At 34.7% G+C, this 13,555-nt stretch overlaps 1 protein-coding gene across 1 annotated transcript in view; it reads left to right on the top strand.

The window, feature by feature from the left end:
• Window positions 1-13,555, top strand: part of Cow (Proteoglycan Cow) — a 110,233-nt gene that overhangs the window by 92,864 nt on the left and 3,814 nt on the right. The window contains exons 7-8 of the mRNA XM_071773534.1: window positions 11,142-11,364; window positions 12,961-13,120. Of these exons, the coding sequence (XP_071629635.1) occupies window positions 11,142-11,364; window positions 12,961-13,120 (383 nt within the window). The remainder of the gene's footprint in view (window positions 1-11,141; window positions 11,365-12,960; window positions 13,121-13,555) is intronic.

The raw sequence follows: 13,555 nt of genomic DNA, 5'->3' as shown, positions 1-13,555 counted from the left end.
TGAAAACATTCAACGGTGGGTAGCGTCTAATGGAAGAAAAATAGAGGACGCCGCAAGGAGGGACCGTAAATCTGCTCCGCTTCAATAGCCGGCGGCTAATGGAAATCGCGAATTAACTCGCCCTCGAATTAACTTCCTTGTTAGGTCTCTCTCAATTAATCGCGATTACGTCGAGCGTTGCGCAACAATTCGATATATTTGCATGTATTACGTCATAAGTGCCTCTACAACGTTCATACACTATCACGCGTCTTGCATAAAAACGTCACAGCGCACCGCGAAGAATGCATTCACGTCCGGCGTCATCTTCCATTTCGGAAGTTTCGTCGGCGGTAAAAGTTAGAGCCCCGGCGCGCCAAATAAAATATCCTTTGTTCTAAGAGACGGAGGCGTGAGGTAGAAAAATCCTCCCGAGTTCACCATCGTCTCGCTCGACAAAAGACTCCTCCGAATTATCTGGCCGCGAAGCGAGTCTAAATATTTGGACAGGACTTCTCCTGGCCGTGCCCGTAAAAATATTATTCCGCTTTAGAACGTGCGCGTACCTCTTTTGCGATCTTCCTTTCGATAAAACGTGCAGAGCTTCGTTGTGGCATTATCCTGATTTGCAGTGCGTGCTAATCAAAACTTTGATGTCCGACGATAACGCGCGTTTATCGCTATGTTATCACGGCAGCGTGACCGCGCCTTGTATTTCTTCGAAATCTCGATGCGATCGCCAACAAACCTTTGGCGAAATATTAACATATAATTGTTAACGTATTAACATTTTTTAGCTATAATAATCGTTAGCAATAATTTGCCGTACCATTCGAATAGTCATAAAATCTGTTCAATTTTTTCCATCAATCTACTGTTAATTAAAAAAGATATATCTATTAATTTTTGCCGTATATTTTGTTAGCAAATCTTATTAACGCTTTTGCCTAAATTCTGCCAACATTATTGATTCCCATATCTACTACAACCGCCTTTCTATTAACAAAACTTGTAACAAACGCCTTGCATTAGCCTCGCTCCCACGATTATCTGGAAATATAACAGAGTGCGATGTCATTATCTTTATAACAAGGTGCCGTTTTAATAGAATAACACTTCAATATGTTATTGTCAATTTTCCAAATAATCGCGTTTAAAACGAATACATTGCGGATTATATTCATTATAGATAAATTATTGTAGATCATTATTATCGGTATTATTTATTAAATTTAATGGGATATCAATGCAGTACTTTATCGTGTACTTATTAAGTTTATTATAATTTACGAATTAATTTCGCAAATTATAAGGTTGTATAAAACGTAATTCGATATATTACGCGTTACTTCTATATCGATGCGTGCACACACATTTGGACGAGTAGCTATTTAATTCATCCAGTTCGACCGTATTAGAAGAAATTATACGTATATAGGAGAGCGCGCTATATATTGCGTTAATTCCCTTCGTTTCGAAATCGAAGTTTTACGCAAACCAACTAATTGATCGCGCAGCCAAGCTCCACCTGGGAATTTCGTGAGATTACGAAATGAAGCTGGAGGTATTATCGAATGCGTTAATTATTGCGCTTATAATCCGGATTAGCCGCTCCACGGGCGTTTACGTTTGCGTGTAAGATGGGAAGCCATTACCAATTTGCAGCTGTGACAATTTGAGGACGACGATCCAGTCAAGGGTTAATGGATTCACCGTCGAGTCGGGCTTACACTGAAAGAACGGTTTTGTTGAAATACATATATAAAAATTAGGCCACACAGATCTGAAAACAACTATATGTTGGACTATCAAAATAATTATAGAATGCTCAAGCATGATAATGCCGCAAAAATTTTAACATTTTAGCAACTAGTTTGAGCGTCCAATATAATTATTTAGATGGTCCAATATAATTATTTTCAGATATCTGTATATGGTTTAATTATTATATACCTCAGCAATACCGTTCTTTTTCGTGTGTATAAAAGTTTAGTTAGCGATATGACCCGTAAATCGATTTATAGCATGATGGAAAACCTTTTGCAAAGGTTATACACATCGCCGTTGCGATAGTTATGAAAGAGCAGCAGAAAATATTAAAGGAATTAAATAGCGTCTTTGAAGTCATCTTTGAAGTATGTGAAACTGTGAGAGAATTTTTATCAACTTTATTATTGATATGATGTTACTGTCTCATCAATATCTTTTTGCATTCTGTATTTTAATCTTCCTTGCATATATCATGTACATATTTTTTTAAATTAAAATATGCATTTATATTTTATTAATATTTAAAATATGTGAATCTTGATGTATAGTCGTTTGTGGTTTTCTCATTCCACAAGCTATAAATATTTTTTGACTGGTTTTATATAGGCTACAAAGAGAGATGTTGACAGAACAATATATTTTTTACAGTTCTGTGTGTTTTATAGCAATTTTATTTTTAGCATTGAGAGCGGCGGAAAATAAACGGAAGCTAAATATTATTTTTAAAATATGAAAATTTTAAGAATTTTTTATTCAACTTTATTATTCTTATAATGTCGCTATTTTATTAATGTACTTTTATAACTATATAAATATCTATTCTGCGTTTTAATATTTCGTATGATACATTATATATTTCTTTTTATTAAAATGTGTGCAATTTTTCAATCCAATATAAGCAGAAGAGGTATTTTTAAAACAAGGTTTTTATAATTTCATATCTTGCAGCATCTCGTTAAAATGACACGTAACATGTTCACGTGAGATAATCTATAATAGACTTTTTTCGATATTATCTGTTCTCGTATTTTTCTCAATTTTTCGACGTTAATTACGTCGCGCATTTATTCGTGGATATCGAATTTAAAATCTCTTTAGGTCGATCGAATCGATCGGTGAAACGTATATTGACACCATCATCACGGTCGGATCTCGCGTTCCAGTGACGGATAAGATGTGAGTTCGAAAGACAAAACGAACCGTAGTATTATGACGCTCTCTGACCTGACGGGAATTAACTTTGCAAGTTCACGTGATATTCTGGGTTGTATCAGTTACATCTCTCGCGCTTTGTAATATTTGCTCAGCCGAGAATATCGGATTAAAGCTTCGTTACGCCACGATAAATTAGCTTAGACGAGCACGCTATCGACGTATGCGCGAGGTTCGAAGATAGCGATAGCGCCAGTCGACCTTTCCTTAGCTCGCATTGTGTAACACGTACGACGTAACTTCTGCGTTCGCATATTGAATCCAAGTACGGTTTCCTCGCGATAAAGTCTTGCTCAGAAACTGCCTCGTTGTTTTGTGGCGCTTCCACAATTCTGTTACATTTAAATTGCTTTGTTTTTTTTTTTACGTAATATACATTTTAACATGCAACGATGTAATTAAAATCTTTAATTACATTATTAAATAATTATAGTGTATTATTCGGGATAACTATCCACGAGATTTATTATATACGAGCATATTTATCGGGCTTGTGTATCAACGTACATGTTGCGCAGGCCTTTTTAAAAACATTGCTGCATTGTCCGATCTTCTTTATTCTTCGGTAGTTAAAAGCTTTTTTAATTCATACCGTTATACGTGCTTTAATTGTTACTGCTCTCTTCGTTGTAATATGCCCACGGGAAAGTTTTAGAGAATTAGGGGTTTCGAATTATACGGCTTAATTAATAGACAGCGTATTTTATATAAATGAAACATACCTCGACTCTTGGTATTGCCGAGAGAGTACGATACGTAACGCGAGAATGTGAGAATGTAATTTTCATGAAACTAATTAGGAAATCTAAATCTGAACGTTTTTTAATGTTAACGACAAATCGTTTGTGCGCGCGATCGCGTCTACGACCCCGTTCAACGACGAAATTATCGTCGTGGACTTTGAAATATTTATTAGCTCGTCTACAATAGCCGTAAGAGTTATATGCAGTAAACTATTGACTATAATGGGATTTTTTATACAAGTCAAGAATTAATCGACTGTGGTTGGTCAATAGCTTACTGCTTACGTCTTACTGCATACTCTTACGACTATTATAGACTCGTCTAGAGCCATATCAGATCGCGACCGTCATTAGATACGATCGCGGATCGGCCTATTGTTAGGCTAGCTCGCGAGTACGTCATCGTGGATGCCGCGGCCGTGACGTACTACTCGGGCGTTGTGCGAGAGGGAGTCTTGCGCCGCGTTCGCGCAAGGTAACGTTATTATACGGCTCCTCGTCTGGCGACGCGCTCTCTTCCTCGATCGATGGAAAGACGCTTCGTCTGGGCTGCTCGAAAATACGAGAGAGAGCGAGAGAAGGAAAGAGAGAGCAAGAGAGAGAGAGCGAGAGAGCCACCGCCATGGGGGCTATAGCCGACCAATGAGACGCGAGCCGTGCGCTCGAGGGATACTCGTCGAGGTCGTAAAGAGACCGACATTTAGATTTCTCTACTTTTATACGGGGCGAGAAGAGATGAAGGATTAGGATCGGTCCTTACTTCGGGCCCTCTCGAGCTAATAAGGGATACATACATAGACTGGGATTGCCGCGGTCCTCAAGGATAACCGCTTCGAGATCCACTCCCCCGGCATATTGATCCTGGCGATGCGCTTTCGAGGGTTGAACGTGATCCTGCGAGCGCTGCGCGTCAATTCCCCTCTCTCTTGTCTCGCGCGCGCGATTTCAGTGCAGTGTCAGTTAGCCGAGATTTTAGTTTACATCTTACCGCACCGTGCCGAACGTGACGTCTGAGCTCAATTATTATTCCAAAACTCATTCGCACTCATGCGCACGTTCTCCCGATAAGAGATCAAAAGATGAGAACGAGGACAGGAGATGCGAGATATTTCCTCTGTTAAGTCTATCTTAGACGATCTAATTGTGTCAGATCAAAGGGTGAAATCCTATTTATAATCTAATGTCACGCATATTCCTATGTGTACAGGATAACTATCAAGAAGTTGCTGGATTAAATACTGTTATTTTATGAGTAAACAGACTGAAATTAATTAAATACTATATTTTAGAAAAAAAATTGTTTTAATTAGCTCATAATGCAAAAGATTTATACATATATGAATTTATAAAAATGAGAGGAATATATCTAGAATTCTTTGAAAAACCTATTACAGTTATTAATGTTAGAATGTAGAGGAAAGTCCTTTATTATGAGATAGGCTCCTAATATATGCGATAGCGAGGTTTCTGCTAAACTAATAGGTTCTATCTGTTATAGTTTTATCATGAACTTATTGCCCTTAGAGTAAAACCTATTTAGTGGAAAATTTATTATTCGATCGTGCGTGCACTCGCCTACTACAGTTTTTAATTCTGCACATAAACTTTCGGCAATCACGCAAAATAGATGTGGTATCTCATAATAGGGGACTTTCCTTTATATTTAATAGTTTTCGAAAGCGTCCTGTTTATTGTGCAAATTCAAGTGGTTGTTATTTCGAAAATATATATCGTGGAATCGTGCAATCAGCCAAATTTTCAGCTTTTTTCTAATATTTATTTTTAAAAGTTTATAAATTTATATTTTGTTTGTATTGTGTAATAAAAATGACGGATTTTTTCTTTGAAATAAAATTTAATTTATTTTATTCTGTTCATTTATTGCAAAATAACAGTTATTTATATATATATATATATATATATATTTATCAACTTTTCGATTATCACCATGCATTTTAATATAATGTTTTACATATGTGAGTATTTTCTGATTTTTTTCAAATATTTTTTGTATTGCACGGTACATAAAATTGTAAATAGGATCTTACCTTGAATTCTAATACGAATTGCAGCTAGGGTTGCCACCTCTCCGCGTTTGATCCGGATTTGGTCATTATTTCTCCGAATTGTGTAAAATGTAAAACATCTTCTCTAATTTAAATAAAAAGTAAAGATGAATTTGGACAATTCACTGATTATGAGTGAATGGTGTTGGAGATAAAACTGAGAAGAAAATAAAATTGGAATAAATGGCATTCTGAATTCCATGTGTACCTTTAAATGGCTGCATTCAGCGGAGAAAGTAGCTCAGTGAACGCTTAATGATTATTATCTGTGACTTAGAGTATCCTTTTAAATTCTTGATAGATCCAGGAGAATGTAACAATCAGCGGCGTTTAATGACTATCGTCATTTACTATCGTATAACAATTTTTATAATAAAACACTTGATACGCATTAACTTGTTTCTTTTTTTTGTCTCCGGGTCAAAACGATCGTCTAGGTGGCAACCCTAGTTATAGGTCGTTTAAAATAAATTTTGGAAAGTGCTGTATTAAATGTCTAAGTATTTAACTAGATGTTTCAAATAACGCACATTTTTCGCGCGGTTACTCTTACATAAAAGAGTCACGGTGCGGTCTCGCTTCGCGTGTACCTACTTGGCGCGAGACACTACCGTCTCTTGATTGAACAGAGTAATCGCAGAGTGCATACGCTACTCGTGAGAAATACAATTGAGAAATCGTTTTAAGCTACCGTAAGATATTACACTTCTTGAAAGGCGTGTCTCAGGAAATTAACACTCACACACAAAGCAAGAGGAGAATATTCAGACATAATAGACTCTGTCGAAAGTCGCATACGTTCTCTCAACTACATATAATTCTTTGGTGAATTCATGACCGACTTTGCCTCGGCAAAAATTTAATTCTCTTCTATTCTTTTTCGCTTTTTTTCTAAATTTTAACATTAAATGCAGAGACGGCGAAATCTTCAATTAAAACTCTGTTAATTTTTCGCTTAAAATTCTCTCGGAAAGATTATATTAGCTGTTTCTTATATTCTTCTCTCATTCTTATATTTTCCTTAGTTTAGGATTTAGTTTATTTGCTCGAAATATTTTCTCATTCTCCAATATGGAAATATTTATTTATATATACGTGTCTAGTTTTTGTTAAAGCAAAATCAAATTTCTGAAAATTTTTTATTTATATTTTTGTCGATTTTATGTAATTTAAAATCTTTCTGATATTTTTATTTAAAAAATACTTTATTTACGATATACCTGTTTGTGCGGATTCTATATAGTTTTTACATTTGTAAAAAATAATCTTGTACTTTATTTGTTTAGTAAATTATTGTTCATATTTTAGACTTAACATTGCTTGCAAAAATACTTTATTTACAAAAACATTTATCTGATTAAAAAGTAGAGTAGAAACTAAAAGTGCACATATGTGGGATATCACGGAATTAGAATTATTTCTTTAAACTGCAGATTTTTTGATCATTTGTTATCGATAAAATAAATTCTGCTGCTTATTAAAACATTATTTTTTATTTAGCAGAATGTAATTTAAACTATACTTAATAAAAATCTATTAATAAAATTGTATATATAAATATATGCAATTATATACTATCCAAGCCAAATTATCAGAACACAAAAAATTGTATATAGAATTAATCTGCTAATTATTTGCTATTTTTTGCTTTTAAAAGTAATTTTTTTGCCCTAGCTATTAAAAAATTACGAAGAGCTGGAATAAACATATACATAAGTAAAAGCAAAAAGTTAATAATACCAAAATTATTTGCTAAAAAAAACATACATAAGTCAAAGCAAAAATTTAATAATACCAAAATTATTAGCTATTTTTTTGGCTATTTTTTTGCTTGCAAAAGTAATTTTTTGCTCACACTATTAAAAAGTTACAAAAGTCTTAAGCCTTAGCTATTCTTAAGGATAGTTTAAGAATAAGCTGCTACACAAAAACATTTTACAATGCTGTTTTTTACAGCATTGTAAAATGTTTTTGTGTTCTTTAATATACCTAATTATATAAATATCTGCATATATATAAATATTGCACTATAAAAATTATGTTTAAAAAATATTGTTCAACGAAATTTCTGTTAGAGAAAAGTCGATTCTGTATTAAAGAGTACACGCAAATGAAAACAATAACGATCCAGCTTTGGGACATTCCGTATATCGTATAGGGATTTAAAAGCCGGGTTAAATTTGTTCGAATCCGAGACGGCAATCGCGCAAACACGTATGAAATTCCTAGATATCTTGAAGGTGCCTGACATTACCTTCCCTAGAAGAGGAATTAGTGTCGTACTGTGCTTTTGTGACACGAACTGCAGAATATACGAACCACAAGCGCAACGAGAGATATTCCATCCGCGATGGACTGCAGTTTAAAAATGGAATTCAACTGCAAGCCGCTCTTCCCGCAAGCTGCTACCTAATTATTAATTACGCGTTGGCATCGTATATCAGCCCTTTATGACAAGTTAACGCGAAACTTCGAGTCGCATCCGGCGCGTAATTAAACCGGGCTCAATAAAATTACATCGCCTTGTCTTGGTGTAACGCGTCATCGCCTCACTGAAATCCCGCATACTTTCGTCGTCTACCGTAATACTCCTATTCTCAACTATCCGTATAACTCTCTCCTTTTTACAACGCATAGCTAATTCTTTTCCAAAATATCTTCTCGCTCTGAGAAGATAACGTCTCGTGCAAGGAATGTCCCAGAACTGTCGATCTTAATTTTAATAACTGACTCATAAAGTCCTGATTTTATTTTATTTCACGAAAGTTTATTATCCTTTTCAATTTATTAACGCTTATTGTTATAAATGATATATAATTAGTATAATTAAAACTTCGGAGAAATAAAACTCTTAACTCATGCATAATAAAATGAAGAAAGTATAATTTTATTATTCAGCGCTTTATTTTATCTTATTATTTAATTTTTGATATTTCCACGAATATTTTCTGTTGTTGAATTGTTTATAATCTAAAAATGATTGATAATTTTAAGAAAATCTGTACAGTGCAGTGTGATGATCAGTGTGATAACATCTCAGTTGAAGCAGAATTATTTGCACAGTTTGAGGAAAAATCTCAAAATTAAGTAAGATTGAAAATAACAATATATACAGCTTTTGCGAAAGAATTTCTTATTCATATAATGAGAGACACTATAATATTTCTTGAGCGGAGTCGAAAATTTTCGCGATTAACGATTTACGCGAAATAACCGTGGCTAAATTATTCGTCCATACGTCACACGTCAACGTCAGTCCGGCCGTAATTAATCGAACCTAGCCATTGAGGTTTAATGCACGTGCGCGAGTGAGGGACCGGCGATATGATTAAACGAATTGGCAATCGAGAGATCATTCAACAGTTCCCGCTGTCAGGAGACGCGGTCGGACGGGAATGACAGTAGAGAGCGTTGATTAACGAACTGATTGCAGCTAACGTAATTAATTATTACCCGCGCTAGTCCGCGCGTCGCTAGAAATTCCGCGAATAGCTCTAATCAAACGCGGGCGCACGTAGTCGCTAATTCTTTAAAAATTTATTCGGCGAGCCCGATTCGAAATTCGTATCATTCCGTGGAGAATCTAATTTTAATTGCTTGAATAGTTGTAGCACATGATGGAAATAGATGAATACATAAACTTTGTTGGCGCTAAATTACTGAACCCTTATGTTTGCAAGGAGAGAATCAGGTTTGCAACTCGCAGATAGGCTGAAATTTTAGTTTGTATGTCAATAATAAACAGATATTTATCTATACATTTAGACCACGTATATAGATATTCAATTGAGAAAGCAGAAAATAAAATCTTAAACTGAGAGAGAGAGAGAGAGAGAGAGAGAGAGAGAGAGAAGATTAAATTAAATGATATAAATTTAATTTTATCTGATTAAATTTGTTGAGTGAAAATAAATTTTCTAAAGTTTTTTAATTTTAACCGATTGATCAAATTAGTTGTTTAAAGTTAACACACATTTTTTTTATTCTGCACAAAGAGTTAGGTATTTATTACAAACATCGCATTTATTGTATAATTAAAGAACCATACCCCGATTTTTATATAGTTTTTGGGCCATCCGTGTCCAGGCTTAAATTATATATCAGTGCAGAGGACAGTGAAAGTATCAATAATAGCAGCATCGTTAGCTTCTTGAATCGCATGCAAAAGGGCATTATGGGATGTCAAAGGTTCCACATTGCCTAATATGCTAGGTACCATGGGATCTGAAATTCAGGCTTTATGATAGTTATTAATTTATTATAGTCTCAGATAGCAATATTAAGTATCTCAGTGACCTCTTTGCTTCTGATTTACAATTAAAGTAAGTAGAGACGTTGGACCACATGGCCCAAATCAGGACACGGTTCTTTGCAATGAAGAAAGTTATTTTGTTAAAAAATTTCTAATAAACAATTAAATGAATTTATGCTGTTACTGTATATACCGTTAGTTAAAATATTATCAACATTCGAAGAATGTTGAAAATATATAAAGTATCATAAATAAATCTGAAGTAATGATTCAACGCAAGCATGCTTTCGTTTATAGACGCCCGTCGTGTAAAAGTTATTAAATTTTTAATTTCATGAGAGGATAATAATTATGTAGCAATTTTTTAGCATGGCTAAAAAGTGAATTTTATTTGATATTAGACAAAGTTTATAGATAAAATATTTACTAATTTATTTAATTTTTTAAGGTAACAAGAAATTTTTTAAAATTATTTACGTTTTATGCGAGTATTTGAATTCGGCATATAAACATATTTGCAAAAATGTAACAGTATTTATAATTACTTTAAATGTCGTGATATTTCTATTTAAACATTTTATCCGAGAATTTAATTAATTTGTTGAACAATAAAACATCAAAAATGCTAACCATTTGAGGCAAATAATAATCCAGTTAGTTGTGCTTACCACGAAAAAGCGAAGCTTGTATTTTGGTTAATTATCGGAATTACGATAACGAATGCAATTATCGTTACGTTATGATGGAAAATTTATGAGATGAAAAAGCGTAATGAAACATGATGTAACCGAAGTGCAATTGTGAATTGTGTAAAATATAATATCGACTATTTTATCGAGTTCGTTTCTTCTTCCATCCATTTTACGTAACAATTGGCGCCCATAAAAATGCTCGTTCTTACACTATATTTACGTGTACATACATACAACAAGTTCAGGTAACACACACATACACCCGCAAAATATAAATGCTATAGTATATAGTATATCATAAACTATTTATGATATACTGTATTATATGATTATATCATATAATAATATGGTATTATAATACATACAATAGGTATTGTGATAGGTATATAGATGTGCGTATATATATCTGCGATGTTCCATGTTACAGGGACTCGCTAACGCGAACAGATACGACGACAAGCATCTGATGAGCAACGAAGTCACGGACAAGACCCAGCCACCGTTGAAGGCAATGTACAACGTGCAGCCACCATCCAGAAATACAGATTGCCCGTCGTCGTCCAAACCCGCGATGGCCAACCGTCTCCTAGACTGGTTTTCCGTCGTGATGGCGGACTCCAAGCATCGCCGTCAGCATCCCAAGCCTAAAGGTAGAAAAACGTATGATACAAATTTCAACGCGGCTGTTTGTAAAATACATACAATTGACATTTTGCAGCATTTTGAGATAGAATAAGAAGAGATTATTTAAATCAGTTAAAGTAAATTTCTAAGACAAAAAGCTCTAAAAACCAAAAAACTCCATATGACTAAAAAAGCTCTTCGATCCCTACCCTGAAAATTGAAAAGCTCCTTCTTGTCTTGAAAATTTTATATCCAATTTTTTTCTTTAACCGACTTAAATAATCCCTCCTTATCCTGTAGATTTAACGACGTCGGCGTTCCCTTTTATTTAAAATTTCATCGACATCTGTTGTTGATTCTCGAGATCCTCGTTAAGCAAAATTTGGCTACGAGTTTGTTAAACATTTTACGTTTCACGGTACACACCTCATCGACCTACGAAAGTCGCATTAAGCAGCCGTCTGACGCGTACAACCGCGGAATGCGCTTCAAGCGCATTGAAACGTTTCCCGCGGGATACGGAGGGGGTTCTACAAGGGGTACAAGGGAGACTAATTGTCCCTGTAGAAGTGGACGGACATCGGCGACGTGTACGGAACGTTACTCGTGGTAGTTCCCGAAGTACTAACAGTGCGCGCGCCATTCGACTTGGAGACAATCAGTTTCGTACCCAGTTCGAAATTGTCCCGATACAATGAATCGTTTCCCGCCCCGGGAACGTCCCTATTACTTTGGGCGGTACTATCTGTCGATATTGTCCTTCCGGTACCCATGTTGATCTTACGATATTACGTCGCTCGGGGCAAAACAAATTGTACTATATATGCGCACAGCTATGCAACCGACGATCCCGCCTGAATCGAGAGGGGTGGTTTGACTAACCATCCTTGGACCACAAACGGGAGAATAGTCCGCAGATTGTATAACTCTCGAGGACCGATCATCTTTTACATTCTGAACGAGTTATAATTTTATTATAATTTATTTTTTTTGCATTATACAAAAAAAGATGTACGGTAATATTAAGTAGATAAGTGAATATCTCTCTGCTCGCGCTAAACTAAATAACTGTTCCATAAAGTTACCGAACACGGAGATCGATAAAACTTTGGCATTTTCGGTTTAACCTCAGTTTTTAACTCGAGTTTTTTGAAATTTAAATTTTAAATAAATCGCTATCTGAATAAAATAGAATATTCGCATGAGCACGTTACAATCTAAAAATACATATTATTGTATATTTATATTTTATGCAAGACTTTCTTGTTTTTCGCATGAATTTGTTAACTTATCCGCGTGCGTGCTCACTGATCTTTTTGTAAAACTTCTTTAGGATCTGTAATTTGCGTTAAAATTTAGAATGGAATTCTATTTATGTGCCGTAATACGAAAAACATTTGAAGAATCGGAATTCATACACACATTATAAATATGTATAAAACACATATCTAATACCTGTATGTATATTAAAATACAACACATAAAATTATAAATAAAATTCTGTCCTAATTTAATGCAAATTATGGATCGTCTAAAGTAGGTCTTTAAGCATATTTTATATATACCGGGTGAATTTTATTCTTATATATATAAGAATGTTATATTGCATCGAACGATTTCAGGTCACTTCCCAATCGGTTGTCAGAGCGAGGTCAGGTGGATGTTCGGACATTTGGACAGCGACAGCGACGGCCGACTCTCACTCTCCGAGCTGTACGGTCTGGAACATGACCAGAATGAACCATGCTTGAAACCCTTCCTGGATAGTTGCGATACCGACAGGTAAGAGTCGTCTGCGAATTCCTGTTTTGCATGTGAAGAGAGTTCGTACGTTTCATGATCGTACACGCGTAAAGACGACAAGACATGTGGAAATAACGATTTAGAGTATAATAAGTGAAGTGCATGTTAATATAGAGATACATCTTACCAGATATAGTTTGGTCTGACTAACCGCGTGACATTACTACTGCGTCTGAGCACATGCGTTTATTAACTCTACTGCAGTAGATACGATTCTTTTTAATCCATGAAAATCCTTATTATTTACTTATATATATTTAATTTCTTTATATTTTATTATTATTGCTTAATATTATATATTATCTATATATTGTACATTATTCTGCGCATTTTAATAATGCTAATTTGTTATATATTGTTTTCAAAATTCCTCACATTGCAAAAATTTTACACGTATTGTCTACGCTACGACTA

This window comes from Temnothorax longispinosus, chromosome 3 (genome assembly GCF_030848805.1).
Source record: "Temnothorax longispinosus isolate EJ_2023e chromosome 3, Tlon_JGU_v1, whole genome shotgun sequence".
Taxonomy (NCBI): domain Eukaryota; kingdom Metazoa; phylum Arthropoda; class Insecta; order Hymenoptera; family Formicidae; genus Temnothorax; species Temnothorax longispinosus.
Note: the sequence above shows the minus strand (reverse complement) of the source record. Positions and strands in the feature narration are given on the sequence as shown.